Below are 14,248 nucleotides of genomic sequence, written 5' to 3' on the forward strand. Positions count from 1 at the left end.
GGGGAATCAGGTTGTCCCACGTGGGGCTCACAGTCTTAATCCCCATTTTACAGATGAGGGAGCTGAGGCACCGAGAAGTTAAGTGACTTGCCCAAAGTCACACAGCTGGCAAGTGGCAGAGCCGGGGTTCGAACCCATGACCTCTGACTCCAAAGCCCGTGCTCTTTACAGTGCTAGTACAGTGCTCTGCCCACGGAAAGAGCTGAATAAATACAATCGAATGAATGAATGAATCAGGTCAGACACAGCCACTGTCCCACATGCCGCTCACAGTCTAAGCAAGAGAGAGGACATGCACTGAATCCCCAATTCACAGATGAGGAAGCGGAAGCATGGAGAAACAAAGTGACTTGTCCAAGATCATACAGCAGGCACTGGCAGAGCCAGAATTAAAACCCAGATCCTCCGTCCATTCCCAGCCCTCCGCTGTGAGGACTCTGATCTAGGCCTGAATGTTGTCTGCTTCTCCTTGAAAAATCTCTGAACCAGGGACAGCTTTGGAACGGGGAGCTTTTCAACTCAGAGATCCCTGCGTAGACAGAAATCTTAGCAAAGAGCAACCATGTTCTTACTCATATGTTTGAAATGCTCCTACCAAGCAGTCTAGGAATGGAAGAGATAAGTCAGGGTCAGGGTCTCCCCCGGCCTCTGCGTTACCCCATCCGATAAGGCTAAGAATTGTTCCGGTGTTGGGGGTGCTGCTGAAAACCCATTTCTAAGACCCACTCCTTCAGGGAACCCCCAGGAAACAGAACTGAAGCTATTGGGTTTGAGCTGGGCTGACCTCAGGGTCCAGCTGAGCTGGGACAGACCCGGATTCAGTTGTCAGCTGCGACCAGCCACCCTTGTCCCGCCCCCTAGCCCAGTGGCTCACTCATAACTGGGCCTCCCCTTCCAATCCAGAATGTGCTCTGTATGAATTGAGTTCAGGTCCTACAGCATTTTGGGACCTGTAGTACACACATTCCAGTGGATTCCCTCACCTCCCTCCTCTCCACTGCTCTTGTAGTTGTACCAAAGGAAGGGGAAGACCCAGCCGGTGTGGGGCAGGGTCTCCTGACACCAGCCGATAGTGCCTGATGGCTCTGGCTATCCTGGGTCTATCCCGGCTCTGCGGAGACTTGTTGCAAGAGCTCAGGATGGGATGGTCACTGGAAAAAGTCCTGTGGAATTTTCCCTTCTGTGGAATGGGCCCTGGGATTCCCCTGTTTTTGTTTATATACTTTTTAAAAATGGTATTTGTTAAGCACTCATTATGTGCCAGCTGCTGTACTAAGCGCTGGTCATAGTGCTCGGGGGCTGGGAGGGAGAGAGAGGATAGTGATGGTGATGTATCGAGAGTAAGTGAGGCAGGGAGTGGGTGGGCTAGGTTGTTTCCAACTTTAGGTGAAGCAGTAGAAATGTAGAAAGCTCCTTGGAGCAGTCAGTAAATGGACAGCAAGTCTTTGATCTTATCCCTGCTGAACAACATGATTTAGTTGATTGATGGTATGTCCTGGGTGCAGAGCACTATGCTGAGTGCCTACTGAGGGTAGAGCAGTGTTCTGAACGCCTACTGAGGGTAGAGCACAGTCACCAGTCACTACCCCAAGTTGGACCTTTGGCTCAGTGTCTCAGCCGTCGGCTGCCTGACTTGGGAACTTTGGCTTGGCAGTGCAGTGGGACTTTAGCTAGAGTGGAGGGAGACCTCCTTGTCTCTGTGGAGCACGAGCAAGAGGGTGGAGAAATAGATGGACGATGGTGTCTTTCCCCCTGGAGGCAGGGGGATGGACTGGTTGACCTCTCTGGGCTCAGGATTCGCTGTGGTCCTTTTCCTCCCACTCTGGGAAGTGAAAGCCTGGGGCCTCTCGGGGCTTGGGGCGAGAGGAGGGGGAGGTCGGAGGGCCAGCCGGGGACAGGGTTGGGGAGGGCAGGATTGGGGTGTCCGTGAACCATCCCCCCACTTCCCTCGTTGCAGAGCCAAGTCCCGCGTGATGAGCACTGTGCTGCCTGCAGGCGAGGAGCCAATCTGCAGCCCTGTGGCACCTGCCCCCGGGCCTTCCACCTGCAGTGCCTGGACCCCCCCCTGAGAACGGCGCCCAGGGGCCTGTGGGGCTGCCCCACCTGTCAGCAACAGGTATCGTGGGGCGCCGGGGCGAGGGGAATGAGTCAGGGGCCTGGAGCAGAGGGGTGAGGGTTGGGGGAAGGGACAGGGGAACCGGGAGTCACGGAGGGGAAGGGGATCCAGGAGAGGAGAGAAGGAAAGGAGAGGTGGGAGGACGGTCCGGGGGAGAGCTAAGAAGGGCAGCAGAAGGGAAAGGGGTGAGAGGGGAAAGAAGGGTGGGAGGGAGGAAGTATGATGGCTCACCAATGGGCAGTGTTTCACGACTGTGGATAACCCACAGTGCCGACAGTCCATAGTGCAGACCCACAGGGTGGATAATCCACGGTGAGGAGACCCCACAGTGAGGACAGCCCACAGAGCGGATAATCCACAGCATGAATAACCCACAGTGCAGATGACTCACAGTGCAGATAACCCATGGCACGGACAATTCACGGTGCAAGTGTCAGCGTTGGGGCACAGGCCTCTTGACCATAGAGTGGCCCAGGAGCCAAGCAGCTCTCTTGGCCATTCTAGGGCCAGGCAGGCCTTGGAGCTAGGTGGGGGAGGGGGTTTGGGCCTGCCTCACTCCCTGCCGGTCCCCATTTTCAGGCATTAAAGAAGGAAGATGAGACAGAGCCCTGGACTGGAACTCTGGCCATCGTTCACTCGTACGTCTCCCACAAATCAGGTAGTGATTCCCGCCACCCCCGGAAGCCAAGGTGGGGTGGGAGGAGGGGCGGGCCCCAGGGAGAGCTTGGGGCCGGGAGGTGGGACGGTCAGGGGGATGAACCAGAGGAAGGAGCTTACAAAAGTGCTTCTATAGGCTTGGAGGGGGTCAGATGCTCCAACCTGTCCCCAATCCTGAACCCCAGATTCTATCCACATAGTCCCGCTTCAAAGTCCCCAGAAGCCCCGCAAGGGTTGGAGGGCAGTTGGCAGATGGGCAGACCAGAAGGGGCCTGGGCTTTGGCTACTGTTCTCCTCTCCCAGTCACTTAATTCAGCACTCTGCACACAGTAGACCCCCAGTTCAGTCCTCTGCATGCAGACTAGCCGTCCGCCTCCCTGCTCAAAGCAGGCATCCACTACAGCGGTCGGCATGGAGTGCTGTACTAGGCCCTTCCAGAGAGCAGAGTACTCTCTTGGGCACTCGAGAGGGTACAATACAAGTGGAAGACCCAGGTCCCTGTTCATTCATTCAATTGTATATATTGAGCTTTTACTGCGTGCAAAGCACCGTACTAGTTGTTTGGGAGCGTACGATGTAGTAATAAACATTCTTGCCTACAAAGACCTTGTGGACTGGGAACACGTCTACCAACTCTGTTAAATTGAACTCTTCCAAGCACTTAATACAGTGGTCTGCACACTGCAGGCGTGCAATAAATACGACTGATGATTGATTGGGTGGGTGGGGGAGGCAGTTGGGGTGGCTGACACGAAGGTTGGCCGTTGCTGGCAACTGAAGCCAAGGGGGCCCGAGTTGGCCAGACGAGTGAGCACAAGCAGATGTCTGAGTAGCTCGTGAATGGGGAGATGGGGGGTGTGGGGGCTGGCGAGGGAGGGGAGGGTCAAGGGTCGCGGGGGCCAGGGGACCACTGTCCGCCCACCCCCCGCTCAGCGGCCGGCCCCGTGTTCTGCAGCCAAAGAGGAGGAGAAGGAGCGCCTGGTGGGCAGGGGCGGCGAGCTGCAGAGCCAGCAGCGGCAGCTGGAGGAGCGGGCACGGCTGCTCGGCGGAGCCGTCCAGGTCAGACGCCCAAGCGACCCACCCCCGGGGCCCGGGGCCCGAGGCCCAGAGAGACTCGCAGCCACGCCCGGGGGCACACAGTGGGTCAGGGTGGAGTCGGGTCTCGGACCCTTGGCGGGTGGTGGGGTAGGGGAAAGCCCAGCGGCGGGGGGTGGGCCCCGCGCTCAGCGCCCCCGTCTCCCCGACAGCGATGCCTGGAGCTCCAGACCGGCCTGCTGGCCCAGCGCAAGGGGGCTCGATCCTCACTGGACCGTCTCCACACCCTCCTCAGGCTGATCCACAGCGACCACATGATCCAGCTCACGATGACGACCACCACCGCCGCCGCCTCCTCGTCCTCTTCCTCCTCCTCCTCTGCCGCCACCTCCTCCTCCTCCTCACTGCTCCCCGGACCCTGGATCAAGCCCCCACCCGCCCCCATGGCCCTGCACAAAGCCTTGCAGCCACCGCAGGCCAGCAACTGACCCGGCCTCCTGCCCACGGGGGGCGGAGCGCGGGGCCGGGTGACCGGCGGGAACTTCGGGTGGCCCCCATCCCCGGCCTGGGCCTCGCAGCTGCTGCGGCGGTGGTGGTGCTGGTGCCGGTGCTGGTGGGGGCGGCGAGGGTGCCCTGCCCAGTTCAGCTGCAGCGCAACACCATCCCCTGCCCAGGAAGAGCATGCTGGCCTGCCCCAGCCTGAGCGTAGGGACGACCCGGATGGAGGAGGGATTGTGGCGGGAGCCCACCGCTCACGGGCAGGTGCCGGATCCCGAGACGGTGGAGCTCATTGACTGACGCAGGTGGGCACGGGCCTGAGGGCAGAGTGGAGGGTGGAAGGGGTCGGGCTGGGAACAGCTGCCCCGAGTCCCCTTAGCCCCCTGCCAGTCCAGTGGCCATCAGCTGGTCTGCCCCGGCTTTTTGCCCAGCCAGCAGGCTCTCATCCCAGGCACTCAAGGAGAAGCCCCGCAGGAGTGTGAGGCTGCAGGGTGCCCCGAGGCCGGCACTGCTGTCAGCGGGCACGGGGCAGAGCAGGATCAACAGGGCTTGGGGATCGGAGGGATTTTCCTGCTGGTGCTGTCGTCTGTCCGTCCATCCATCCATCCGTACATCCTGGAGTATTTGAACAAGGCTGACTCTGCCAGTGCCCCCCTCTCCGGCTGCACAATTGGGCTCTGCCCCCCTGGAAGTTTGTGTGGGGGGAAGTGGGTTTGGTGGGGAAGGAGCCAGTGGGTGGCGACTGTGGGCAGGGGATTTTTACCATTTGATTTTGGGGTTGAGAACCCCTCTTTCTTAAAGAACAGCCAATAGATCTAGTCTGTTTGCTTTCCTTTTCTCGCCTCGCCAGTACAGACACTATGCCAAAAAAGAACTTTACATTTTTGTACTGCGTTTTTATTGTGACGGGTGGAATGTAGAGGGAGAGAGAGAGAGAGAGAGTGAAAGAGAGTGAGAGAGCGAGAGAGCGCGGGTGGCCTCAGGCAGCGCAGACAGACCCTTGGGTGGCATGGACAGACCTTGGGCGGCTGCTAGTGGATCAGGCCCCATTCAGGGGAGGGAGAAAATCCCAGAGTTCGGTGGTTGGAGAAGCGGGGCCACCCAGTCCACGCGCTCCGGCATCAGCAGGTTGGCCTGGCCCAGAGAGGGCTCTCAGCCTCTCTTTCACATCAGCATCTCACTCAGTACCAGCACTGCCGCCCACCACACCCCCAGCCAGGCCCCCGGGCTGTCCCCCTCCCCCGGCCGGCCCCGGGCTCCAACTCGCTCGGTGTCGGGGGACCCCTCCACCCATTCTCACAACTCCGGGAGAAACTGTGCAGAACTAGACAAATCTATTTTAATACCCAAACGCTGGGTCGAACCAGATTTTTATATTCTTTTACGGACGAACAAAGAATGGAGAAACACGAGGGAGCAGCTGGACCCCGGGCACTGGGCAGGCGTCCGAACGGGGCCAGGGCCGTGGCTCCCCGGGCACCGGTCAGTCCCCGGGCACTGGCCAGGCGTCCGGATAGGGCCGGGGCAGCCGGTCAGAGGGCAGTGGGGAGCCGTGGCTGAGGCCGAGGGAAGTTCTTGAACTGTTGGAGGTGATGGAGCAGGGGCCTGTCCAGAGGATAGTGTGTTGCATAGGAACAAAAAGCAGTGTTTGTCTTAAATATGCCAATGTAGTGTTCTTCTCGATGATGCATTAAACTCGATTGACAGTTCCATAGCTCCGATGACCTTGGTGTCTGTGTCTCGGGGGCCACTGGGATGGGGGTGGGGGGCAGCCCCCTGTTTGACAGCAGCCTGGCCCATTAAAGGGGTCTCGAGAGGACCCCTTGGCCTGGGTGGGGGGGAGGGAGGATGTAATGGTGCTGAGGAGGGGGGTGCTGCCTTGCTGCCACCGACATTCCATGGGGGTGGGGGGTAGCAGACTCCTCACCACCGACGAAGCACATCATCTACCCACAGAAACTGCCAATGGCCATGGGGTCCATGGCCTCGGGAGCCACTTCAGTCTTCCCCACCCACATTGGCCACATATTTTCCTGGTTCACTTCCAGGCCCATCCCACTCGTCCAGGTGACCCCTCAGTGCCAGCCTTCTCCACAGAACGCTCAGCCCTCTGCCCAAGGAGGTGTCCGGAAGCCCCTCAGTAGTTCAAAGATCAAGCCTGGCTTTTCTCTGCACATTCCCTTCTTGCCAACAGGCTGGAGGTCTCTCACTCTCCCTTGCCACCTTTGCCGATGGGCTACCGATCTTTGGTTCCACATATTTTTTTTCCAGCATTTTCTTCCTCCTTACCCTAAGTGGAAAGGCTATGTTCAGAAACGGGAGATCCACCTCCTCTGAACTAGGGAATCTGCTGGATTTCCGATGGAAGGAGTTTCCAGACACAAATAGACAATAAAGCTCTGCTCTGACTCTCGCTGGCACGTTTCTTATTTTTAATAATGGTATTTGTTAACTGTTAACCATATGCCAAGCACTGTACTAGGCGCTGGGGTATATACAAGATAATCAGGTTGGACCCAGTCCCTGTCCTATGTGGGGCTCACAGTCAATCCCCATTTTACAGATGAGGTAACTGAGGCACGGAGAAGTGAAGTCACTTGCCCAAGGTCACACAGCAGACAAGTGGCAGAGCCAGGATTAGAATGCAGTTCTTCTGAATCCCGGGTCTCTGTTCTTTCCACTAGACCATACTGTTCCCACAGGATGATGATTGATTAGACTGTGAGCCCGTTGTTGAGCAGGGATTGTTTCTATCTGTTGCCGAAGTGTACATTCCAAGCGCTTAGTACAGTGCTCTGCACAAAGTAAGCGCTCAATAAATTCGATTGAATGAATGAATTAAAGGCTGCACACCACCCAGGGGCCCTGGAAATGCCCCTGACCCTTCCCCCTAAATAGTCACCGCCCATTTGAGCACAATCGAATTCACACGATCAAGCAATAGTGGAGAATGGTGAGATAATTAGACTGTAGTTTAGGCTTGTAAGATCATCATGGGCAGGGAATATATCTACCGACTCTGTTATGCTGGACCCTCCCAAGCACTTAGTACAGCGCTTGGAGTGCTGTGCTCTGAACACTGTAAGTGTTCAATAAATGCCAGTGACTGATTGACTGAATAGGCAAAGAAATCAGCATAGCCTAATGGATAGAGCCCGGTGGGAGTCAAAAGGCCCTGGGGCCTAATTCCAGCTCCCCAATTTGTCTGCTGTGGGACTTGGGGCAAGTCACTTGGACTGTAAGCTCTTTGTGGGCAGGGAATGTCACGGTTTATTGTACTGTAGTTTCCCAAGCGCTTAGTACAGTGCTCTGCTCTCCATAAGTTCTCAATAAATACGATTGAATGAATGAATGAACTTAACTTCTCTGCGCCTCAGTTACCTCATCTGTAAAATGGGGATTAAGACAGCCCCACGTGGGACAGGGACTGCGTCCAACTTGATTACCTTGTAACTACCCCAGCGCTTAGTACAGTGCCTGGCACATAGTAAGCGTTTAACAGATGCCATAAGAAAGAGGGTCCAGACGTAGGGGAAAGAGAAATGATAGAAATACTGTGCTCTTTCACAAGCTTTTGCTTCTGGGGTTTTCTAAGGGCTCTAATCAATAATCACCTCATTAGTCACTGCCTTCTGTGGCCACAACAATGACTCCTTTTGCATTTCAAAGACTTCACAGTAGCACGAAAAATAATGAGGAAAAAGGAAAGAAGCCCATCTGAGGTGTTTTATTCCTGCCTTTATTCCGTTTGCCTCCAGAAAGGTTTATGAAGTTGTAGCGTCAAACCTCCTAGTTCCAGGATAATGAACGAAGGGTGGGAGGGCCGAGATTTCGGCCCTTGTCCTCGCTTCCTCATCAAAGGCTCTGAGAGGCTCCCGGGCCTATGGACAGGGCGACCCCTCCGCTTCCTGAGCCTGGGGTGGCGACTCTCAGCTCATCTGGGTCCTGATAGGGGGAGGCTGGAGCCGGGGTTTGGAAACAATACCTGACCGAGCTGAAATGCCGCTGTTGATTTGTTTCTTCAGTGAAACGAGGCAGGAATGGGGTTCTTCCCGATTATTCCAGAACTGGTTTGCGTCTGTCCACAGGTGTCCAGCGCTACAGGGGCAGACTCCACTTTCTCCCCTTCCCTTTCTGCTCCTCCTCTTCCCTCTCTCCTCCCCTTCCTCCTCATTCCCCAGCTCCTTTCCCTCCTCTCTCTGCTCCTCCGCCTCTCTCCTTTCTCTCCTCCCCCTCCTTTCCTCTCGACCATGTCAATCCCCACCTTCAAAGTACTAACTGTATTGAATAGTAATAATACTGGTGATGTGTTAAGCACTTACTATGTGCCATGCACTGGGCAGAGGCCTCTACAGGATAATTAGATCGGACACAGCCCCCAACCCGAAGGGAGAGGAGGAGGGCTCTCTGGCAAAGCCCTGTGGGTGGCATCCGAAAGCGCTAAGATCCAGATTTGGGGAATGGCTGGAGTGAGGGGGAGTTGGAGAATGGTAATTCCTAGTCCCTGCGGTTCATTCTCGTCTCTCTCACTGTGGGCCCCTCACCTTCAACCGCCCTCCAGCCTCCAACTCCCTTCCCCTTGATAGCAGACAGACCACCCCTCTTTCCACCTTCAAAGCTCTCAGTACAGCAGCTCTCCACCCCGCAAGGCGCCCAGTACAGAGCTCTGCTCCAAGTAGGTGGCCAGAGCATAACCCACTTCCACCTGAGGGCCCAGCATGATACCGTCTGCACACTGGGGAGAAGCAGATCCTGAGTGGTGTCTCCACCAGTGGGATTTAATTGAAATTTCCACAGGAAATCCAGGAGTTTCTGTTACAGGGGGACACAGGCCCGGGACGATCTTCCTTCGAAACAGGTTGGGAGCAGAAGGAACTGCGTAAACACGCGAAACTTCAGGGGCGCCTCTCTCCAGGGCAGGGCTCCCGTAGGCCCGAGCTGTAGGCCGGACCGGGGGGCAGGAGCCGGGCCGGCTGTCGACGGGCCGGGGGACAGCTGTCCACCCTCCGTCCTGCTTCCTTCGTGGCCCGGGTCTGGGCACCGGAGGGAGGGAGGATCCCTGGGGCTGCGTGGGGGTGAAACGCCGGGGTCCGGTGCTCCCTGGGAGACCTGGGTGTTTCCTGCATCCATCTCTGCCTGTTGGTCCACCGCAGGTGCCCAGTACGGTGCTCTGCCCACAGCAGGTGCTCAGTACAGTGCTCTGCCCACAGCAGGTGTCCAGAACGGTGCTCTGCCCACAGCAGGTGCCCAGTATGGTGCTCTGCTGTTCCCCCCACCCCAACCCACGGTGCACCCACAGGTCGGCGTCTCCGTGCGTCGGCCGAGCTGTATGCACATGGGTGCGGACTAGAGTCCGGCCGGGGCCGTCCTTCACACGACGCTCTGCCGACCCCCATCCAGGCAGACCCCCGCCGGGCCGGACCGGCCCCGGCTGAAGTCGATGAAGATCCCCTCGGCGTCCGAGTCGAGGGACTCCAGGATGCGATCCACGGCGAGCTCGGGGCTGGAGGACGGAGCCGGGCCCGGGGCCGGGTCCCGGGGTGGGTCGGGGTCGGGGTCCCGGCCGTGGCCTCCGGGGTCCGGGCCGGGCGGGGCGGGGGGCGGGCGGGGCAGGGCCTGGAGCTCCGGGCAGGACGCCATCTCGGACAGGGAGCGCTTCCTGCCGGCCGGGCCGCAGTTGGGCACCGGGCCCTCGGCCTCGAACTCCACGACGGGCATTAGCAGCGGGTGGTTGTAGCTCTTGGAGCGGCTCACTGCGCTCTTGGCCAACGCCTCGCCGGGCTTGGGGCGGCGGGAGAACCGATTCTCTGCCAACAGGCCCGACAACGCGGTTACCCGAGGTCGGGCCCAAGGGGCAAGTGGGGAGGGACCGGCTGTCCTCACCGGCCACCTCTCCGTAGGCCCCAGGTCCCAATCCGGCCCCTGCCAACCCGGCCACCCGCCTTGGACTGCCCGCCACCCACAGCCCCAGCCTGGACTCACCTAAGAGGCAGGAGTGTGTGAAGGGTCCGTCTCTCGAGTAGAGTCCGTAGGTGCCCAGGTAGGGGGAAACCACTTTCTGGACCAGCGCCTCCAGTTTCAGGTACTCCTCCGTGACGCCCTGGGACTCATGCACCCCCTGGAGTAGAGAAACCAGGCGGCGGTCAATCCGTGGGGGAGTCCAAATTACCGCCCCGGCCACCTCCCTGCCATGGCACACGGACATCCAGGCTCCATCCTGCTGGACCTGTGGATAATGTACAACCCAGGCCAGCCCACACTTCGACTCTCCCCCTCTCCACTCCTGACTCTCCTCCAGTGACCCAGCACGGACCTCCAACACCCGACTCTCCCCTCTCCATCCCTGACTCTCCTCCAGTGACCCAGCGTGGACCATCCAACACCCCTGACTCACCCCTCTCCATTCCTGACTTTCCCCTCTCCATTCCTGATTCTCCCCCAGTGAACCAACACAGACCATCAACACCCCTGACTCTCCCCCACCGACTGAGCGCGGTCGCTCGTCCGTGGATCCGTCCGACCCACTGTGGACCTGCCAGTGCTTGTTCCATTCTCACACCCTGCTCACCCGGCCCTGGGAGAGCCATAGCTCCCGTTCGTCTGAACCCACCAGTCTCTGGTTCCCGTGGAGTCCCCCGCCCTGTGGAAGGGGTGGGATCTGGGGGACACTAATGTGGTGTTTTTTCTGTCCACCCCCTCTGGGGTCTGTAAGCTCCAGGTGGGTGTCCTCTGGGCCTGTGTCACCTGGTGCCGAGGCCTGCCTTTTTCGGGCACGTAGTCCGGGGGCAGAGCTGAGGGAGGCAGGGGCGGGCTTTGTGTCGGGCACCGCAGGGCCCGGAGATCGAGGGTCAAGTTGGACAAGTTGGATCGCCCAGCATGGCTCAGTGGAAAGAGCCTGAGCTTGGGAATCAGAGGTCATGGGTTCGACTCCCGGGCTCTGCCACTTGTCAGCTGTGTGACTGTGGGCAAGTCACTTAACTTCTCTGTGCCTCAGTTACCTCATCTGTAAAATGGGGATTAACTGTGAGCCTCACGTGGGACAACCTGATGACCCTGTATCTCCCCCAGAGCTTAGAACAGTGCTCTGCACATAGTAAGCGCTTAACAAATACCAACATTATTATCGCCCCTTCTCCGGCCGCCTGAGGCCCGGGCAGAAGGCGCGAAGCAGGGAGAACCGCGGTTCGGACAAAGGCCACCAGGTGGCGCCCTGGCCTCAGCCACGCGCGGTCGGACCGGTCCAGGGCCCCGCCCAGGCGGTGGAGGGGGGAGGAGGAGGGAGGAGGAGGAAGGAGGGAAGAGGGAGGGAGAGAGGAGGAAGAGAGAGGAGGAGAGGAGGACTAGGAGGAGGCCCCTACCTGTTCCCCAGGGACCAGCCGTCCGGTGTTGTACTGGATACTCTGGGACCAGTCAATTGTATTTATTGAGCACTTACTGTATGCAGAGCACAATGATAATAATGTTGATATTTGTTAAGCGCTTACTATGTGCAGAGCACTCTTCTAAGCGCTGGGGTAGATACACGGTAATCAGGTTGTCCCACGTGAGGCTCACAGTCTTCATCCCCATATTACAGATGAGGGAACTGAGGCACAGAGAAGTGACTGGCCCCACAGTCACACAGCTGACAAGCGGCGGAGCCGGGATTCGAACCCATGACCTCTGACTCCCAAGCCCGGGCTCTTTCCACTGAGCCATGCTGCTTTTGTAATAAGCACTTGGGAGGCTACAATATAACAGACACATCCCCCACCCACAATGAGTTTACAGTTTAGAGGGTGAGCCTGTCATTGGGCAGGGATTGTCTCTATCTGTTGCCGAATTGTACATTCCAAGTGCTTAGTACAGTGCTCTGCACATAGTAAGCGCTCAATAAATACTATTGAATAAATGAACCTATACGGTCTGGACCAACCCACGTGGCCTTGCCCTCTCCCCAGTACGGAGAGTAGCACTGGACCACTCAGGGACAAGCCTGCCAGGCCCTGCCTGTTTCCCGGCGACCAGCCATCCAGTGCTGTATTGGGGGCTTGGGGACCAGCCCACCTGCCCCTGCCCAGTCCCCAGGGACCAGGTGTCCAGTAGACAGAATACAGCTCCCCCGGCCCCCCCCCCCCCCCACAGAGCCATCCACCGGCGAGATCCCACTGAGAGGACCCAGGGTCCACCGACTCCCACCCTGGAGCCCGGCCCTCCCCGGCTGATCCCGTACTCTGGCATCTGTTAGCCCGGGGCAACCGCGGGGAGGCAGGCGGCCGACCCCGCCGGGGGCAGGAAGCAGCTGGCGGGAGGTACTGGAAAGTGAAACCGCTTCAGCCGGTTCCCGCAGCTCGTAGCCCCCACCCCACCCCACCCCTCACCCCCCAACCCCTCTACGCTGCGGGCGGAGACCCGGGCAGGAAGGAAGGAAGGTGGGTGACGGTTCACCCGTGCCAGGCCTGTGGACGCCTTGGCAATCACCTCTGGGCTATTTGTTAAGTGCTGACTAGGTGCCCAGCACTGTGCTAGGCACTTGGATAGATAGAGGATAATCAGGTCGGACACAGCCACTGCCCCACAGGGGCTCACAGTCTAAAGAGTAGGAAGACCAGGTATTTGATCCCCATTTTACAGATGAGAAAACCAAAGCCCAGAGAAGAAAAGTGACTTGCCCAAGGTCCCACAGCAGGTGACAGAGGCGGGAATAGAACCCAGGTCCCCTGATTCCCAAGCCCGAGCTCTGTCCACTCGGCCACGCTGCTCCTCAAACATTCACTGTGTGTCAGCGATGGGCCGTAACTGGAACAGGAAGTCACAATCTTTGTCACTTCCCAATTTCACTTCCCCCTTCTCTGGTCAAGGGAAGGAGATCAGGGGCTTAGGCTCCTCCACTGCCCCCACCTACTCGACAAAGGTGGGGAAGAAAACAAAGCTGACCAGTGGTGCTACTATCTGGGGTTGACCCACCAAGCAGAGGGAGGCAAAAAGGCAGAGAACTAAGCAGACCAAGGAAACAAACACTCAAGGACTGCACGCTTGAGAGAGGTGAAGAATACTTAGCGGGGTGGGAGGGGTGGGGGGCAATTTTGTTTGCCTTGAAGATCTGAGGTCTGGATGGGCACCTACCACTCTCTCTGGCCCGACCCCAGGGGCCACCCATGGCACGGTCCTCACTGCCACACCCGGCGGGCTGCCCTGTGGTGGTGACTGCAGATTCCCCTTGGCTGCCTCAACCAATTAATCAAGCGTATTTACTGAGTGCTTACTGTGCACAGAAAACTGTACTAAGCGCTTGGGAGAGTACAAAACAACACTATAACAGAAACCTTCCCTGCCCACAAAGAGTTTACACTAGCACCCCCTCACCACGGGAACCTCGTCTCTTACCATGCGGGTCTCCCCGAATCCGGCGGCCACCCCAGCACCCGCCCCTCCAGCTCCAAGGCTTTTCTTCAGCCTTGATTTTGGCAGGATGCCCCCCAAGGCAAGATACGGTCACAGCTGTCCCCCTGCCTCCTGTTGATCAATTGTCAAGATTTCCAAGCGCCTACTGTGTGCTAAGCACTCAGATGCATTGAAGAGTGCCTTGGAAAAAACTCTACCCCTTCTCCCCCCCGAATCCCTGCTGGCCTCTTGATGATAGTGGTATTTGTTAAGCGCTTACTATGTGTCAGACACTGTTCTAAGCTTTAGGGTGGATCCAAGACAATCAGATGGACACAGTCCCTGTCCTGCATGGGACTCATAGTCTAAGTAGGAGGAAGTAAGATTGAATCCCCATTCTTCAGATGAGGGAATTGAGGCACAAAGAAGTGAAGCGACTTGCCCAAGATCACTCAGCAGACAAGTGGCGGATCCGGGATTACAACCCAGGTCCTTCTGATTCCTAGGCCCGGGCTCTGTCCACTAGACCACACTGCTTCTTGGCTTGTGGAATGTACAGTCTAATGGAGGGGACAGGCA

At 57.9% G+C, this 14,248-nt stretch overlaps 2 protein-coding genes across 7 annotated transcripts in view; one reads left to right on the forward strand and one right to left on the reverse strand.

Moving 5' to 3' along the window:
* The window catches only part of PHF21B (PHD finger protein 21B), a 56,842-nt gene extending 50,822 nt beyond the window's left edge, over positions 1-6,020 (forward strand). For 3 of the 4 annotated variants that reach the window (XM_029079491.2, XM_029079492.2, XM_029079493.2), the window contains 4 exons: positions 1,958-2,116; positions 2,696-2,774; positions 3,729-3,832; positions 4,104-6,020. In XM_029079491.2, the coding sequence (XP_028935324.1) occupies positions 1,958-2,116; positions 2,696-2,774; positions 3,729-3,832; positions 4,104-4,511 (750 nt within the window). In that variant the 3' untranslated portion in view covers positions 4,512-6,020. Of the gene's footprint in view, positions 1-1,957; positions 2,117-2,695; positions 2,775-3,728; positions 3,833-4,020 lie in introns of all 4 variants that reach the window. The other variant, XM_029079494.2, reaches the window with a different exon arrangement.
* A 2,617-nt stretch (positions 6,021-8,637) lies between these two features.
* The window catches only part of PRR5 (proline rich 5), a 31,622-nt gene continuing 26,011 nt past the window's right edge, over positions 8,638-14,248 (reverse strand). For all 3 annotated transcript variants that reach the window (XM_029078497.2, XM_029078496.2, XM_029078499.2), the window contains 2 exons: positions 10,289-10,424; positions 8,638-10,113 (listed from right to left, as the gene is read on the reverse strand). In XM_029078497.2, coding sequence (XP_028934330.1) covers positions 9,677-10,113; positions 10,289-10,424 — 573 coding nt within the window. In that variant the 3' untranslated portion in view covers positions 8,638-9,676. The remainder of the gene's footprint in view (positions 10,114-10,288; positions 10,425-14,248) is intronic.

Source organism: Ornithorhynchus anatinus, chromosome 14 (assembly GCF_004115215.2).
Source record: "Ornithorhynchus anatinus isolate Pmale09 chromosome 14, mOrnAna1.pri.v4, whole genome shotgun sequence".
NCBI classification, from domain to species: domain Eukaryota; kingdom Metazoa; phylum Chordata; class Mammalia; order Monotremata; family Ornithorhynchidae; genus Ornithorhynchus; species Ornithorhynchus anatinus.